At 32.3% G+C, this 14541-nt stretch overlaps 1 protein-coding gene across 1 annotated transcript; it reads right to left on the bottom strand.

Moving 5' to 3' along the window:
- Window positions 1-10049: 10049 nt before the first annotated feature.
- LOC102619821 (protein BIG GRAIN 1-like E) lies at window positions 10050-11636 on the bottom strand. The gene has a single exon (XM_006484176.4). The coding sequence runs from the start codon at window positions 11353-11355 to the stop codon at window positions 10366-10368; it is 990 nt and encodes a 329-aa protein (XP_006484239.1). The 5' UTR covers window positions 11356-11636; the 3' UTR covers window positions 10050-10365.
- Window positions 11637-14541: the final 2905 nt, after the last annotated feature.

The following is a 14541-nucleotide window of genomic DNA, read 5'->3' as shown; positions in this document are numbered from 1 at the left end:
TAACGAATAACTAAGCATAGATCTCACCATATCCAAAAGAGTTCTATTTCTTCTTTCAACTACCCCATTTTATTGTGATGTTCCCGGGGCAGTTAATTGAGATATAATCCCATTTTCAACCAGATACTCTTTGAAATCTCCTGAGAGAAATTCACCACCTCGATCAGATCGAAGTTTCTTTATGTTCTTATCTAATTGCTTTTCTGTCTCAGCCCTATACTATTTGAATTTCTCAAGAGCTTCAGACTTGTGACGCATCAGATAAACATAACCGTATCTCGAGTAATCATCAGTGAAAGTGATGAAATACTCATAACCTCCTCGAGCTTGTACATTGATTGGTCCACATACATCTGTATGTACCAATTCAAGTGGTATTGTTGAACGTACTCTTTTGGCCGAGAATTGCCTTTTGGTCATTTTCCCTTCTAAATAGAATTCACAAAGTGGCAATGATTCATTTTCTAATAGACCCCAAAGCCCATCTTTGATCATTCTCTGTATCCTATTTTGGTTTATATGACCCAAGTGTAAATGCCAAAGGTAACATTAGTTGGAAGAAATATTTCTTTTCTTAGATAAATATGTATGCTCATCATTATTTATCACTGTGTCGTGCATAGAATGGATCATTGGACTTAAATGATATAAATTATCTTCCAATGTACCAGAACAAATAAGTCTCTTATTATAAAAAATAGAAACAGAGGATCCAAAATTTATAGTGTACCCTTGCTTTGACAAACAAGCTACTGAAATTAAATTCCTCTTTATGTCTGGAACATAAAGACAATTATTCAAAATTAAAGTCTCATTATTAAAAGATAATAAAACAGATCCAGTTCACTGCTGACACGAACGGTCATGTCCCTAACTGCAGCTTGACGCTTCCTTAACTTATTTTCCTGGTTTCTTGAAACCAATAAAGTGAATTACAAATATGATTAGTTACTCCTGAATCCAACACCCAAGTGTCAATAGGATTCTGAACTAAACATGCCTCAATTACAAAAAGATTTCCCATACCTGATTTCACAATCTTAGGCCAATCCTTTTTCCAGTAACCTTTCTGTCCACACTTGAAACATTTGCCTTTCGGCTTGCCATCTTACTTGGTAGACGGTCTCTTTTTCCCAGCTTTCTTCTTACCTTTGCCTTTCGACTTAGGTCTAGAAGAAGAAGCTTTTTCAGTAATATTTATGCTTCCCAAAGATTTCTCAGCACGATAGATCTCTTCAGCAGAATGCAGTTCGTTCATTCATTCAGTTAAGGCCATGTTTCTTTTGTTCATGTTATAATTGACCTTAAACTCCTTGAATGTTTCTAGCAGAGATTCTAGCATCATGTCTATGAAATGCAAGTTATGCAACCCAAGAAGGGGTGAATTTGGATTTTAAAATTTATGCAATACAATTCGCACAACAATTTAATCTATTGCCTTAATCAAATCAAAAACAATAAATTCAATCAAGCACAATATTAAAAGAGTAAGGGAAGAGAAAACAAACACAAGGATTTTTACGTGGTTCGGCTATCTCTGCCTATGTTCACGCCTTCAAACTCACCCGGCTTGAGGATTTCACTATCTAAGCCTCCCAAGGTTTCAAATGTTTACAATTGACTTCCAAAGTGTCAATAAACCTTTACAACAAGAGATTATATCCTCAATCTCTTCACTCCAAGTGTTTCTCACACATGTACACTCACAATTTGATAAGAAATAAAAATCACAATAATGAAACTCTCTTTAAGAGTAAATAACAAATTATAGCTCAATGATGACTCAATAAATGATGATTTACTAAATGGAAGCTCAATATATGTTATATGATCTTATTTTTCCTTGTATTAGTTCTTAAAATGAAGTTGGAGTTGAGTTTTTATAGTTAAAGCCCGAAAACTAGTCGTTATAGGTAAATTCCTGCGCCCATGCGGTTAACCGCTCATGAACAGTGATATTACCGTTATTTTTGAATTTTGCTACAGTAATACTGTTCACTAAAATTACACTTTGGCCCAAAACTTCTTATAATTATACTACAGAGCAAAACGTTAGAAAACTTTACAAATAGGTCCAATTTCAGAATTTCCTAATAATAATTGTCTTTCCAAAACTTTTTGAAATTATGATATAACCCCAAAGATATTATTCTTTCGCAAAAAAAGTCATTTTCAACATAATACCTATATTTTTCAAAGTTCTCAAAATCTTTCACTTTAGTCCTAAATATTCATAAATTATAGTATGGCCCAAAATATTTAAAATTTTTGCCAAAAAGGTCCAACTCTGAAATTCAAAATAATACTTATTAAAATCAGAGATTTCAAAACTTTTCATTTAAGTCCAAATTACTCAAATCCACACAATACTCTTTCTTGTAAATATAAAACCTTTTTAGTTTATGAAAAGTAATTATTGAATTAATCTCTTGAGCTTCTCAAATGCTAAATCATGCATCAATTAAATCATACCGGCTTTACAAGAATTTGTCGCAATAATTTATCCGTTGAGCTCTAAGCTTTATTCTTGATTTCGCCGTTGTCCGTTGAGTGTCTTCAACTTGATTTCACTTGATTCACTTGCATAAATATTATCCTTCAAAAACTAGTGAAAATTGTGAATTACAATATTTATTAAATCGCTTAATACACATGTTTGTTATCATCAAAATTATATTATATGTAGCCCTTTAGGCTAACAGTCTATCTTTGAGTTATCATCGATTTATGCTCCCTGAATCTTAGCCTCATTCAAATAGTCCATCATTTTGAGGACATGATCACGAACTCTTGTGTACCCTTCCCCATTTTACTGTTCATAATTCCTTTCAGCGCTGCTTGTCTCGTGGAATGAGTACTATGCCCGAACATCTGTTGGAGACTATCCATTATTTCAGTGGCAGTCTCCAAGTTCTGATGTTTGGTCTGCAGAATATTAGAAATCGAGGCTAAAATGTAGCATTTTGCCATTTCATTAGTCTTTTGCCATTTCTCATAAAGCCTCCTCTGATTTCTATGAGCATCATCCGCTGGAACTGGAGGGCATGACTGGGTTAAGACATATTTATAATTTTCAGCAGTCAGAACAATGAAAGATTTTTTTTCCAATCTATATAGTTCTCTCCAATGAGTTTGTTTTGACTCAGAATAATAGTAAGTGGGCTCAGAGAAGATATTTTCTGAAAATAAAGCATCCATACATAAATAATTTAAAATAATATTCACAATAAATGACAAAAATGCATAAAACCATAAATGCATTTTAATTTATTGTAACGATAATCTAGTTCCGTTTTGACAAGCTATCCGTTGGGGAAGTCATGTCTATACTTACTAGACCTAATTACCCATTGGATTATTTACTTTCATGTAGAGACATAATAAATAATTATCGTTATCCTTTTTGGGCCTAAATTTGTTAACAGAGCTTCGTTGGGAAGGTTAATAACAAATTTTAGTTGAGTGTATAACCATTGTTTCAATTTACGTATTTTTCATATCAATAGTCACCGTTGGGGTAAACAATCGATTGAAAAATATTTCAATTTTATCTTTGAAGAAGTTCATCAAATAAAATATCTAATAGATATACCCTCCGAAGAGAGTATCACCGTATCATGAAGTCGAGGTACATATATAATTTTATTATTGAACTAACAATGGAGCCCGTGGGAAAAATATCTTGAATTTTCCCTCTCCCACTCAATATTTTAAAATTGGCTTTTCCTTTTAAAACATACATATTTATTAATTGCATGCTTCCTATAATATTATCTAGATGATATCCAATATTATTAAGTATACGCAAATTTCAAACATATAATGAAATTTATTATTCTATATGACATGTTATTATCCAAAACATAACATATAAAAAAAATAATTAAATAATCTTAATTCGTGGCTTTCATAATAATGAAAAATACATTAACCCTAAGCTTAATCTTCATTGGGCTTCTTGTTAATGTCCATCTTCCATAAGCTTGTATTTGTTAATGGACTATGGGAAATTGGGCTTTTAAATTTATAATTGGTCTAATTTTAATTTTGAAAGGAAATAAATAAATAATTAAAAATTTTATTAAAATAAAACTTTTGGACCAAAAATAAATTTAATGTATTTAATTTTCTCTATGCATTTTAATCCATTAAGCCCTATTGAAATTGAGACTAAAACTAGGATTCATTAAGCCCAAAACTGTTTTTGGATTTAAACGCAAAAAATTAAAAATTTTCTGCCCGAAGGAAAAATTATGAAACCATAAGGACCTCCATGATAAAAACCATGAAACCCTAAAATCATATTTTTCTTTCTTTCTTCTTCCCCAGCCGCCATCTCCACAAATGCCCAGCCGCTGTTCACTGTTGCCACCGATCTCCGATGCATCTCCGACGCCAAACCAACCGCTGCCGCCTCGCCGAAAAACGTGTCGAAACTTGCGCGCGCAACCGGAAGCCCTTTACTTGCGCTGCAGGCAGTGTTACAGCGCGCACTGTAGCTACTGCGTGTGCAGCGCCTGGCAGCGTATGCTACTGGGCTGCGCGCGCTGCTACTCTGGTTCGTTGCCGCAGTTTCCAGCAAGTTTCCGCAATTTTCCAGTGATTAATTTACAAACTTCCTAGGCCAATTTTAGCTTACAAAATTTCTATAGCAGTAAACTAAATCAAGAGGGAAACATGGTGATAATAAACCACCCCTCTTGTTACAGATCTAAAGAAAAAATACAGTAGAGAATCTAACCATTAATTAAGACAAACCATAACATGCTTTATTCATATATTAAACAAATAATATATATCTGAATAAATTGTGCCACTCTAATACATAAATTTTAAGATTAATTTCATACGAAATTCTTATATATTAATATGAGATGGCTCTGATACCAATTGTTGGAGAAAAAGATCAATTTTTTAAATTTAAATAAAAAACCTTTTAGGATCGCTCTCATATAATATATAAGAATTTGTAATCTAGAAATCGTACCTTGAAAATCCGATTTGACTTTTTCCGCTGAAGTGATTTAGGCTCCTAGATCACGATTAGTCACCACCACACCTGTTAGATCACGATCCGTCACCACCACGCTTGTTAGATCAAGAACTGTCACCAATGATCTTCCAGGTTATGACTCAGATTCGATCTGCACTTGACGTGTGGGCGCTTTTATCACTACCAAAGCAACTAGCACGAGAAAATTTTTCTCTCAACAACAGAGAGAAAAATCTTTTTCTCTGATCTGTATAAAGTAGCTACCTTTTTCTTTAGAGAAAATAAGTATTTTTATATCTCCCTTTAGTGAAAACCCTAGGCTCCAAATAATGAAAATCAAAACTCACGTTACTTGCTTTTTCTATAGGGGACCCACCTTGTAAAATAACATAAGGCCCCTTACACACAAGCTAATTAAATGGAGCCTCCCACTAAATGATATATTTAGGCTTTTGACCCAAATAGCTAGTTATCTTTCTTATTAATCCAGTAGTGGTGCAGTCAATTAAATGAGCTAATCTGGGGATCATTTGGGAATATACAATAGTGGCTATAACAATTAGGCATGTAATTAAAATAGCATAATTATTTAATTCCAAATCTACTCCACTAAAAGATTAGAATTGACCTCCATAATTGTATGCTCGAATAATAATTCATCTCAAACCTCATTGATTTCTTTACTGCACAATCATTTGTACCACATCATTAATTAAATCAATATTTCAACTGTCCAATCAATTTAATTACATCTTGTTCCTTGATACTTACTGATTTTCTATAATGATCATTTTCAACATACTAAATATGTTGACACACTCTGGCCAGGGAATTTTATGATCAAGTGCCGAAAACCCATCAAGAGATGTGTTGTACAAATTCTATATTGTTAATCCATAACTCCAATACTTATAATTGCTCTCACCAAGATACCGGGTAATCTTGACCACAAGTATGTGTCGTGCCCATTGGTAACTCAAATGGAATAACAATTACAATCATAAAATCATAATTAACTCAAGATTAAGATTACAGTAAAATCAATGCCTATGAGATTTAATAAGTCTGACAGTTATTACAAAGTTAATTAAATCTCATATGTGATCTTGTTCAATGTAGTTGTACTAAATCAATAAATTCATACATCATTAAGATAAATCATTCAATGAATTCATTACAGTCTATACCTAAATAAAGTACCCAACTTTATTTATCAACTGCGAACTAAATTTATTTAATCATAAGATAACTTGTATTTATGTCTTCTGTGAATCCACATGGTGATCACATAAATACATATAATATGATTAAATGGACTTTAATCAAAATATTAATGCAATTAAGATATTTGAATAAAATACCTCATTTATTTTATTAATTAGAAAAATTATTTATTATAATTAAATAAACACATATGCTTTTAAAGAGCACATTTTCCCAACAATTGAAACATATTTTCACATCTCAAATTAAAGTGGACGAGACAATGACAAAAAATAAGTTTTGCCTTTATTTGTGAGACGAGAAGAGGACCAACTATAAAATATCATCATGTCTTGTGTATCCCATTAATAATATAATTTCAAAACTATTCTAAATTTTTAATTATTTCATATGTTTAACTTAAGTAACATTCAAAGTTAAAACTTAAAGGGTAAAATTAAATAATAAAAGTAATATAATTAGAAAGCGAAGTGTCAACCAAAAGCCAAAATTAACATTACGTTTTTTTTTTGTCAAAATATAAGTTGGTTACTATTCAAATCTATAACTTTTGAAGCGTAAATCTTAATATTAATGTGCAATGGAAGCAAACATGCAATTAAAAAATATTGTCATAAAATTGTATTTGAACATGCATGTAGTCAAAATAAAAATATTATTTAATTATTGTACTTTGTATTTATTCAAGATTCTTGCTATATTGAATTATAATGATCCTAAAAAAAAGTCAACATTTATTTATTTACATTCGGGATTGTTCAAAATAATAGGACGAGACAAAATATTTAACGGAACAGAATTAGCACAAATTTTTGTTCCCAAAAAAAATAAAGAGACAGAAATGAGACATTCTTTTTTTTCTCACTTGCATATACGGGACATGATTAAGATTGGAAAATCTCATCTCATCTCATTCCATTGGCAACCCTGTAGCTAATAGTATTATTATATATATTATTACTATTATTAATATTAGTATAATTAATTATAATAACAATAATTATTTCGATTACAAATATTATAACAGTAATTATTATTATTTAATTTTGTAATAGGACACAATCAAAATTTTAAAAATTAAGGGAATGTAAAATGGTTAGATCAAGGAATGAGGATCTCATTCTCAACTCTCCATAAAAATGAGATTTTCATTCCTTATTCTCGAATTTAGTAGGGGTGGGCTCTACTAATTTCATTTCTATTCCCAAATGCTAAATAAATAAAAAAAACAATGGAACCATTCTCATCCCTTCATTCCGATGCTCGAATTTGATAAATAATCGTATCACTAATGTCTTTGGTTTTTCTTGTACCGCTCTTCTTAATTTTGTTGTTTACAAACTTAATTTACTAAGAATTTCAAGTAGCAATTCTAAATTTTTACTCAGAATTTCAAGTATCAAATGATAATAGACATGGATTCCAGAAAAGCTGAAACTGTATAGCAGTAATTTTTAAGTAAGAGGCATTAATTATGATGGAACTGCAAGAGGTAGAATTAACTTGGTAAACGCACCTTAATCTCAACTTTTGATATGAACAACCTAACTAGCTAGAATTAACCTGGTGATTTGATTACATTATAATCATATTAATTAGATCAATTTTGGTGAATGCAATTGATGGGGGAAGTTAGATTTCTAACAAAATTAGGTGGTTTGGTGGGTTATATCTATCATTTAACAAAAGAAAGTGAGGATTTGATTGTTTTGCTCTGTGAAAAAGAAAAGCTCTCAGCAATTCATCCTCTTTCACAAAGATTCTTGATTGCATTGAATTAAAATAATAACATGTTTGGGCCCTCCACTTTACTTTTGATTTGAATCTTAACATGCTTTGTTTTGCTTTCTTGGTGTGCCCCATTTTTCTCATTAGCGTGTGTCATGCCGTCTTATGGGCTTTCTGGCCTATTGCCCCCCAATGCATCATTTTTATGTATCATTCTTTCAAAAGCCTATCCTTAGCTTTCATCATCATGCTCCTCCCGACTTTAACCTTTATACGCATGTTTAGTGTTTAGTGTTTAGTGCTTACTCCAGGAGAGAAAGAGAGAAAAATACAAGCACACTCAGCTAATTTATGGCTCTATCAATAATCCACTTAAGCAGGAAAATTATCAATACGTTTGTTGAGAATTAATCTAATAGATAACGTGATTCGTGTTTTACGGCGAACGATATGATATTATTATCTCATTTTATCTGTTTAATTCACAATCCCTTTCATGTGTGATAGAATCATCAAAAGTCATATGTATGTGTTAAAATCTTTCTAAGAATCATCAAAATTCACATGTTAAAATGATAAAATCTTTCTCTCATATACCCACTAAATTTAATTTGTCAAGGGGTGTGTCGATTTTAAAGGATAAATAATCAAGGCCGACTCTTTATGAGACCTGGGGGCTAATGCTGCCAAAAATAATAAAGAAATCTTCACATGTGGCTTATTTCAGACATGATTAATTCTAATTCTATCTTCCGATTAGATTTTGCCTTTTCCCTCACTTAATCATAGAGCTTAGAAAGCTGGACCATTATCTATGCCTAATTAAAAGATCTATAGTTTAATTTGCTTCTTTTTTCTTTGTCTAGATTTTGTATCTAATGCATATAAAATATAATATTTTTTATTATTAAGGTTTCCTTTTTGCCTTAACTAAGTTTCTTTATTCATAAAACTTCAAAAGTTGCCATTATTTATCCCAAATTTCCCTTTAATTAAAGGAATCTAATATATGTTGTCCCCAGTGCTGATCAGAAAACGAATTTTGCCTTCTTGCCTTCCAATTTTGATCTTTTGACAAGACAGCCGAGTATTACGATATATATATATATATATAGCAAACAAGAATTATAATTATGAGTTTGGCTGAAAAATAGATGCAACATTAACTCAATGTTCCCTTTTAAATATGAGTGTAGCTTTTCGTCTGGCTCCCATATTGACGCTACTCTTCTGAACGTCTAACCCAGCATTCTATTATCCTCGCATGTAGTTGTAACATCTCGTCTACATGCATGAAATTGAAATAAGTAAATGAATTATGTCTAAGGTAGAAATTTTGTGTGTGTGTGTGTGTGTGTGTGTGTGTGTCTATGTATATGTATGTATGTATGTATATGTATATATATATATAGCAGTTTTCTGGTTCGAAATTTTAAAATACAGGAAAAGTTTGGGAAATCTTTATAACTGTGGGGTTTAAGAGACTTAAAATTTAAAGCATTTAAACCGCACATTTTATGCATTTTTCTGGCCTTTTATGCACTTCAAAATTTTAGATTAAAACATTTCTATATATGTATGTGTGTAGAGTAGATGATGGTACTTATAGTGAGTAGTACTGATATATGGCGCAATTTAACTAATCTGCAACTTTAATATTATACGCAAAAAATCATAAAATTATATTTTATGTTCATATACTCACCGTAGGGCAGATCCTTCAATTTAATAAGATGATGATTAAGATAAAAACAGAAAAATATCAATTCAATAATTGAGGTTTACTATACGCATAAAAATCAAAACCCAGGAGATGTCACCAGCTATAATTGAAACGATAAGTAGATCATTTCGGAACCTCCATTGGTGAATAATCACAAAACATTGAAGCAGGCATACATACCCATCTAGTGACATACACATACCATCAAAATTCACGTTAGACATGTTAGGTTGCTGAATGGGAATTCTATTTCTTTGAAAAAAAATAAGAAAAAAAATGGAGAAAACAAGATATGTGGCTACATGAATCACACGTGCAATAGAAATTGATGAATTATTGCCCCTTGTCCAAATTCAAAAGATTGAAAGATACAAGTCCACATGCTGTGATCATGCTATGCATTTTATCTCCATTGATTTAGTGGAAAATCTCTTTTCAATGGCACAATCTCAAATCAGTCACAACAACGGTGGACATTTAACTTTGTTCTTGCACTCCATGAACAAAAAGTAAAGACAAGCAAACATTCCAAACTGTACACACAGAGGGGGGGGAAAAGCATTGAAAGAACTTTGAAAGAAGCTACAGCAAAATCTAAGACATATCGGTTTCTTCTCACAGCTTCTAATAGTAAGTAATAAAAACAAAGAAATTAAATTAAATTAAAACCATAAACAACGTGGAAAATGTACACAGTTCACATAGCGCCATTGGAAATTGGTGCTCCTCTCTTGATGCTATCCATATGAGTAGTCTCATACACAGGCAACCCACTTGAGTAAATACCCAAGTCATAGTTTTGTAACTCAAAGAGATCTGAGCTTGAATCACTGTCAGCACCGTCATCAACTTCATCGAATTTTCTAAATTCTTTCTCCTCAGATGAATACTGATCAACCCAATTCCTAGTCTTGTGCTTCTCTGAGTTTGTGTTATTATTGAACTTGAAATTGTCATGATGATCCAATATTGTTGTTACCTCATTATTTTGTAGTAAGGCTGTTGTAGGTTTCAGTACTACTTGTCCTCCAATATTATGCTTTGACAAAGACAAAGACTCCACTTGATGCTTGTGATCTGAGTAGCTTCTAAAATCTTTGTAACTCTTTGTGGGTGTGTATGCATAAGCAGGAGGTGTCCTAAAACCTGAACTTGAAGAAGAGTACAATGACTTTGATGAAGAATCAGTAGTGGTGCTTGAGCTCCGAAAATGGCTGATGCTGCTCCTTCTCTTTCTCCTTCCCCCAGGGCTCTCTTCTTCATCTTTCAGCGACTGAGTCGTTGACTTTGACTTCTTTTTCTTTGAACCTGATTGGCTGAACAGAGAGTTCAAGAAGCTTGCAAGTCTCCCTCCTGGAGAGCTCGGTTGCTTGTATTTCTTCTCTTTCATTTGCTTTTCAATAGTGTTAAGTGATTGTTTCTGGTAGCTAATTGCATTATTAGCATGATGTTGAGGAAGTTGTTGTAAAACTGAGTCTCTCAAGGGCACATCCAAGCTGATTCTGCCACCTCTCCAGGCCTGCCTGTGATCTTCTCTCAGGATCTTTTGAGAAAATGCAGCGGCTGCAGCTTCATTGTATCCTGAGAAATATCGGGCAGCTTCAAAAACATCAAGCTCACCAGAATCATTCCTGTGATGGAATGATTTCTTGTAAATTTTGTCTGTGTCTGAAAGTGTCAAAGACATGGCTGATGAATCAAACTTAGAAAGTTGTGTTTGGAAGTTATGTCACTGAGTGTGGGAAAATAAAAGGAGGAATTTGTGAGATTGTAGAGGGAATTTAGATTGGACTTTGAAATGATTGAGAGTAGTGGGAGGTTAGCTTTATAATAATCAAATGCACTGTCAATAATAATATTTTATGATGATGATTGTTTTGGAGAGCCCCCACTTGATGTGAATTTGTGCTTTTGTTATAGAAGTGAAGTGGGGTTCCATTGCAACTAGCTTTTATCCTTCTCATGCTGTCAAAAACAAGAGGTCATGCTGGGGGCTGTCAATTGTGGGGAGCAAAGAGCTGTGTTTTCTTGGATTCTAGGATTTCAACTAGATTTAGTGGAATTGGCTTTCAAGTAGATGTTGGCCATGGGGCTATGTTGAGAAGAGTAGTAATACTTTGCATATAAAGTAACAAAGATACAAAATAATATCTTTCTGTAGCAATTATTCAGTTAATAATTTCACCAATGCTAGTATACTTCTAAATTAAGTTAAACATTAAGTTAGCTTGTATCTCAACTAATGTGATACACACGCGCACGCACACATATGCGTGTGCACACGCACGCACTGCTTTTATTTATTTTAATGCGGACACATTATTAAGCCGTGTGTTATTTTTTAATGCACTATAAAGTTGTGAGGTTTAATAACATTAAAATTTAACTCTCTTAAACCGCATAGTTTAAAAGCGTGTTCGCATGAAAAAAAATAAGGATGCCCACACTAGAGAAGGACTACATGTGTGTGTTATTAAATCACACATGAATAACGAAATAATGTAATAAACTATTATTGTAAACATAAATAATTATTTATAGGTGAAACATCAATTAAAAAGCAAATTTTAAATCTTAACTTAGTGAACAAAGGGCTATCAATTGATATGAGAGTCTAATAACACCTATCAATAAATAATATGTCGTATGTTACATTAATTGATAGACAACTGTATATGTATAACTATATGTTATTCCTATGTGATTCTACAAATTCCTTTACATGTATATCATTATACGAATTTATGGATTGGTAGATCCCACTCTTTCTTTTTCAGAGCTTGGAAGTCACTCTTTAATAAATTGTTAACTTTAGTTAGATGAAAGTTAATTTGTTTGCTTATATATCTTTGACCGTCATAAATCAACTCTGGCCCAGAAAAATTTGAATGCCTCCTCTTTAGGGAAGTTCTGGGGTTCGATTTTTATGAATTGTGATAGTAACTTGCGGATTGGACTCAATGTCCATGGCCGGGCTAGTTGTGTAGAGAAGATAAAATTCCTTGGTCTAATATTCTTGCTTGTTCATTTGGGAACTTGAATGCCCCTTTCCCACATGATCTCCTTTTGGACACACCTCAAACATCAAAGATAGAGATTGTTTCACATGAAAAGAGAAAGTGGAATGTGATATAATAATCCATACTTCCAACCACTGGGAATAACATTAATGAATCTTTGAAGAATATATTAGCATAAATCACTATTGGTTCCAACACTCTCATGCCTTAAACTCATTTGAAACTATTTCTAGGAAGTTCAAAAGTGGTTTTGAAAGGTTAAAAATTAATTTTAATGTTTGGTAAATTTTTTTAAAAATCATTTCTAGTAAAATCATCTCATCCTCCAACAGATTTTGAAAAAGAAAGTAGGAATACTTTTTTAATATCTGATTTTCAGAATCAATTTTTTGCTTAATACAATTATATATATATATATATACATATAATTACATTAATTAAGAAATAAAATAATTAATTTTTAAGGGATTGTTATTACCAATTATATTGAGATAACAAAATAAAAAATAAAATTAATAATATAAAATTTATATGTTAGTCATCAATTATTATATATACACAATAAGAAATGTTTTTATATACATGTTTATTTTTATCAAACGTTTAACGAATTTTCTTCACAGTTGATTATTTTTACAACATAATTAACGGTAATTATTTTAAAAATTAGAGCATTACCAAACTAGCCCTTAATCTTCAAAGGAGCCTTAAATAGAAACTAGGCAACCATGATTTTCTTCCTAAGTTGCTGTCTAGGTCAATAAATTTTGGATGTTTTGACGTCATTTTGTCTAAAAACTTAAATTGATAGGTGCACACCCAACAAATTGGTATTAAAGATGATTCTCAACACTCGTCTAATAGAGTGAGATGTGAAATTGAACTAGAGACTTTGATTCAAATATCATTTATGTGAAATCACTTATACATAATATTTTTGATGAATTTTAACAGCGAACTTGCAAACCAATACAAAATACATTGAAAGACAGCTTTACATCCATTTAACGAGAAGAAAATCCAAGGTTATACGTATTAGCTGCCAAGCGATCAATTTGTGGATCAGATTGAAGATATATAAACGATAACTATGTACGCGATATAAAATCTCTTCAGGAAACTCATAGTCTACTCGGTGAAGTCCCCACAGAAAGAGAAAAAGGAAAAAGAAAAACAAAATGGTGGGAGTGTGAGCTTTGAAGTGTTGAAAGAAACAGATTAAAATATGAAGCGTAAACAAGTTTCTACTTTTGAGATTTCGGGTTACTCAAGAGATTTGGCCCAGTAATTGCACAAATCCCCATCCCTCGATGTCGGGGAAGCTGGTCTTATTTTATCGTGGCGTGCGTGTGGGCACGAGCACACGTGCATGTGATAACATTGCAATTAGCATGGCAACTCAAAGGGTCCGGCTATGTTACAACTGTGGTACCGTGCCACAGTTGCAAACAGTTATTGGATTCACTTGGATAAAGGGTGCAGCAGTAGATCCAAGTAAATCCAATAACTGATTGTAACTGTGGCACGGTACTACAGTTACAACATAACTAAGTCCCAACTCAAAAGCGTGTGCACGTGACTTGCATGATGTCATTTGTCGGAGTTTCAAAATTGTGTATATCCACTTAGATTATCATCATCGAAGAGAACATGATCAAATCACATTTGGCCAATTAAGCTAGATGATGATCATGACAAGAGATCATAAAAAATAATAATAATAATAATATTAAGATCGAAAGGATCACCCGATCACTAGTCTATTTTACGCATTTGATCATATTATTGAAAATCCAATGAAATGGTCCCTGCCCTACTTTATTGGCCTTTTCCTTCGTTACAACCACGAAGGT

The sequence above is a fragment of the Citrus sinensis genome, chromosome 4 (assembly GCF_022201045.2).
Source record: "Citrus sinensis cultivar Valencia sweet orange chromosome 4, DVS_A1.0, whole genome shotgun sequence".
In the NCBI taxonomy this organism is placed as follows: domain Eukaryota; kingdom Viridiplantae; phylum Streptophyta; class Magnoliopsida; order Sapindales; family Rutaceae; genus Citrus; species Citrus sinensis.
The sequence above is the reverse complement of the archived record's forward strand: the minus strand, read 5'-3'. Positions and strand labels throughout refer to the sequence as shown.

What these genes read in the sequence shown, in the direction of transcription:
- LOC102619821 (XM_006484176.4), bottom strand. Translation starts at nt 11,355, where the DNA reads ATGTCTTTGACACTTTCAGACACAGACAAAATTTACAAGAAATCATTC.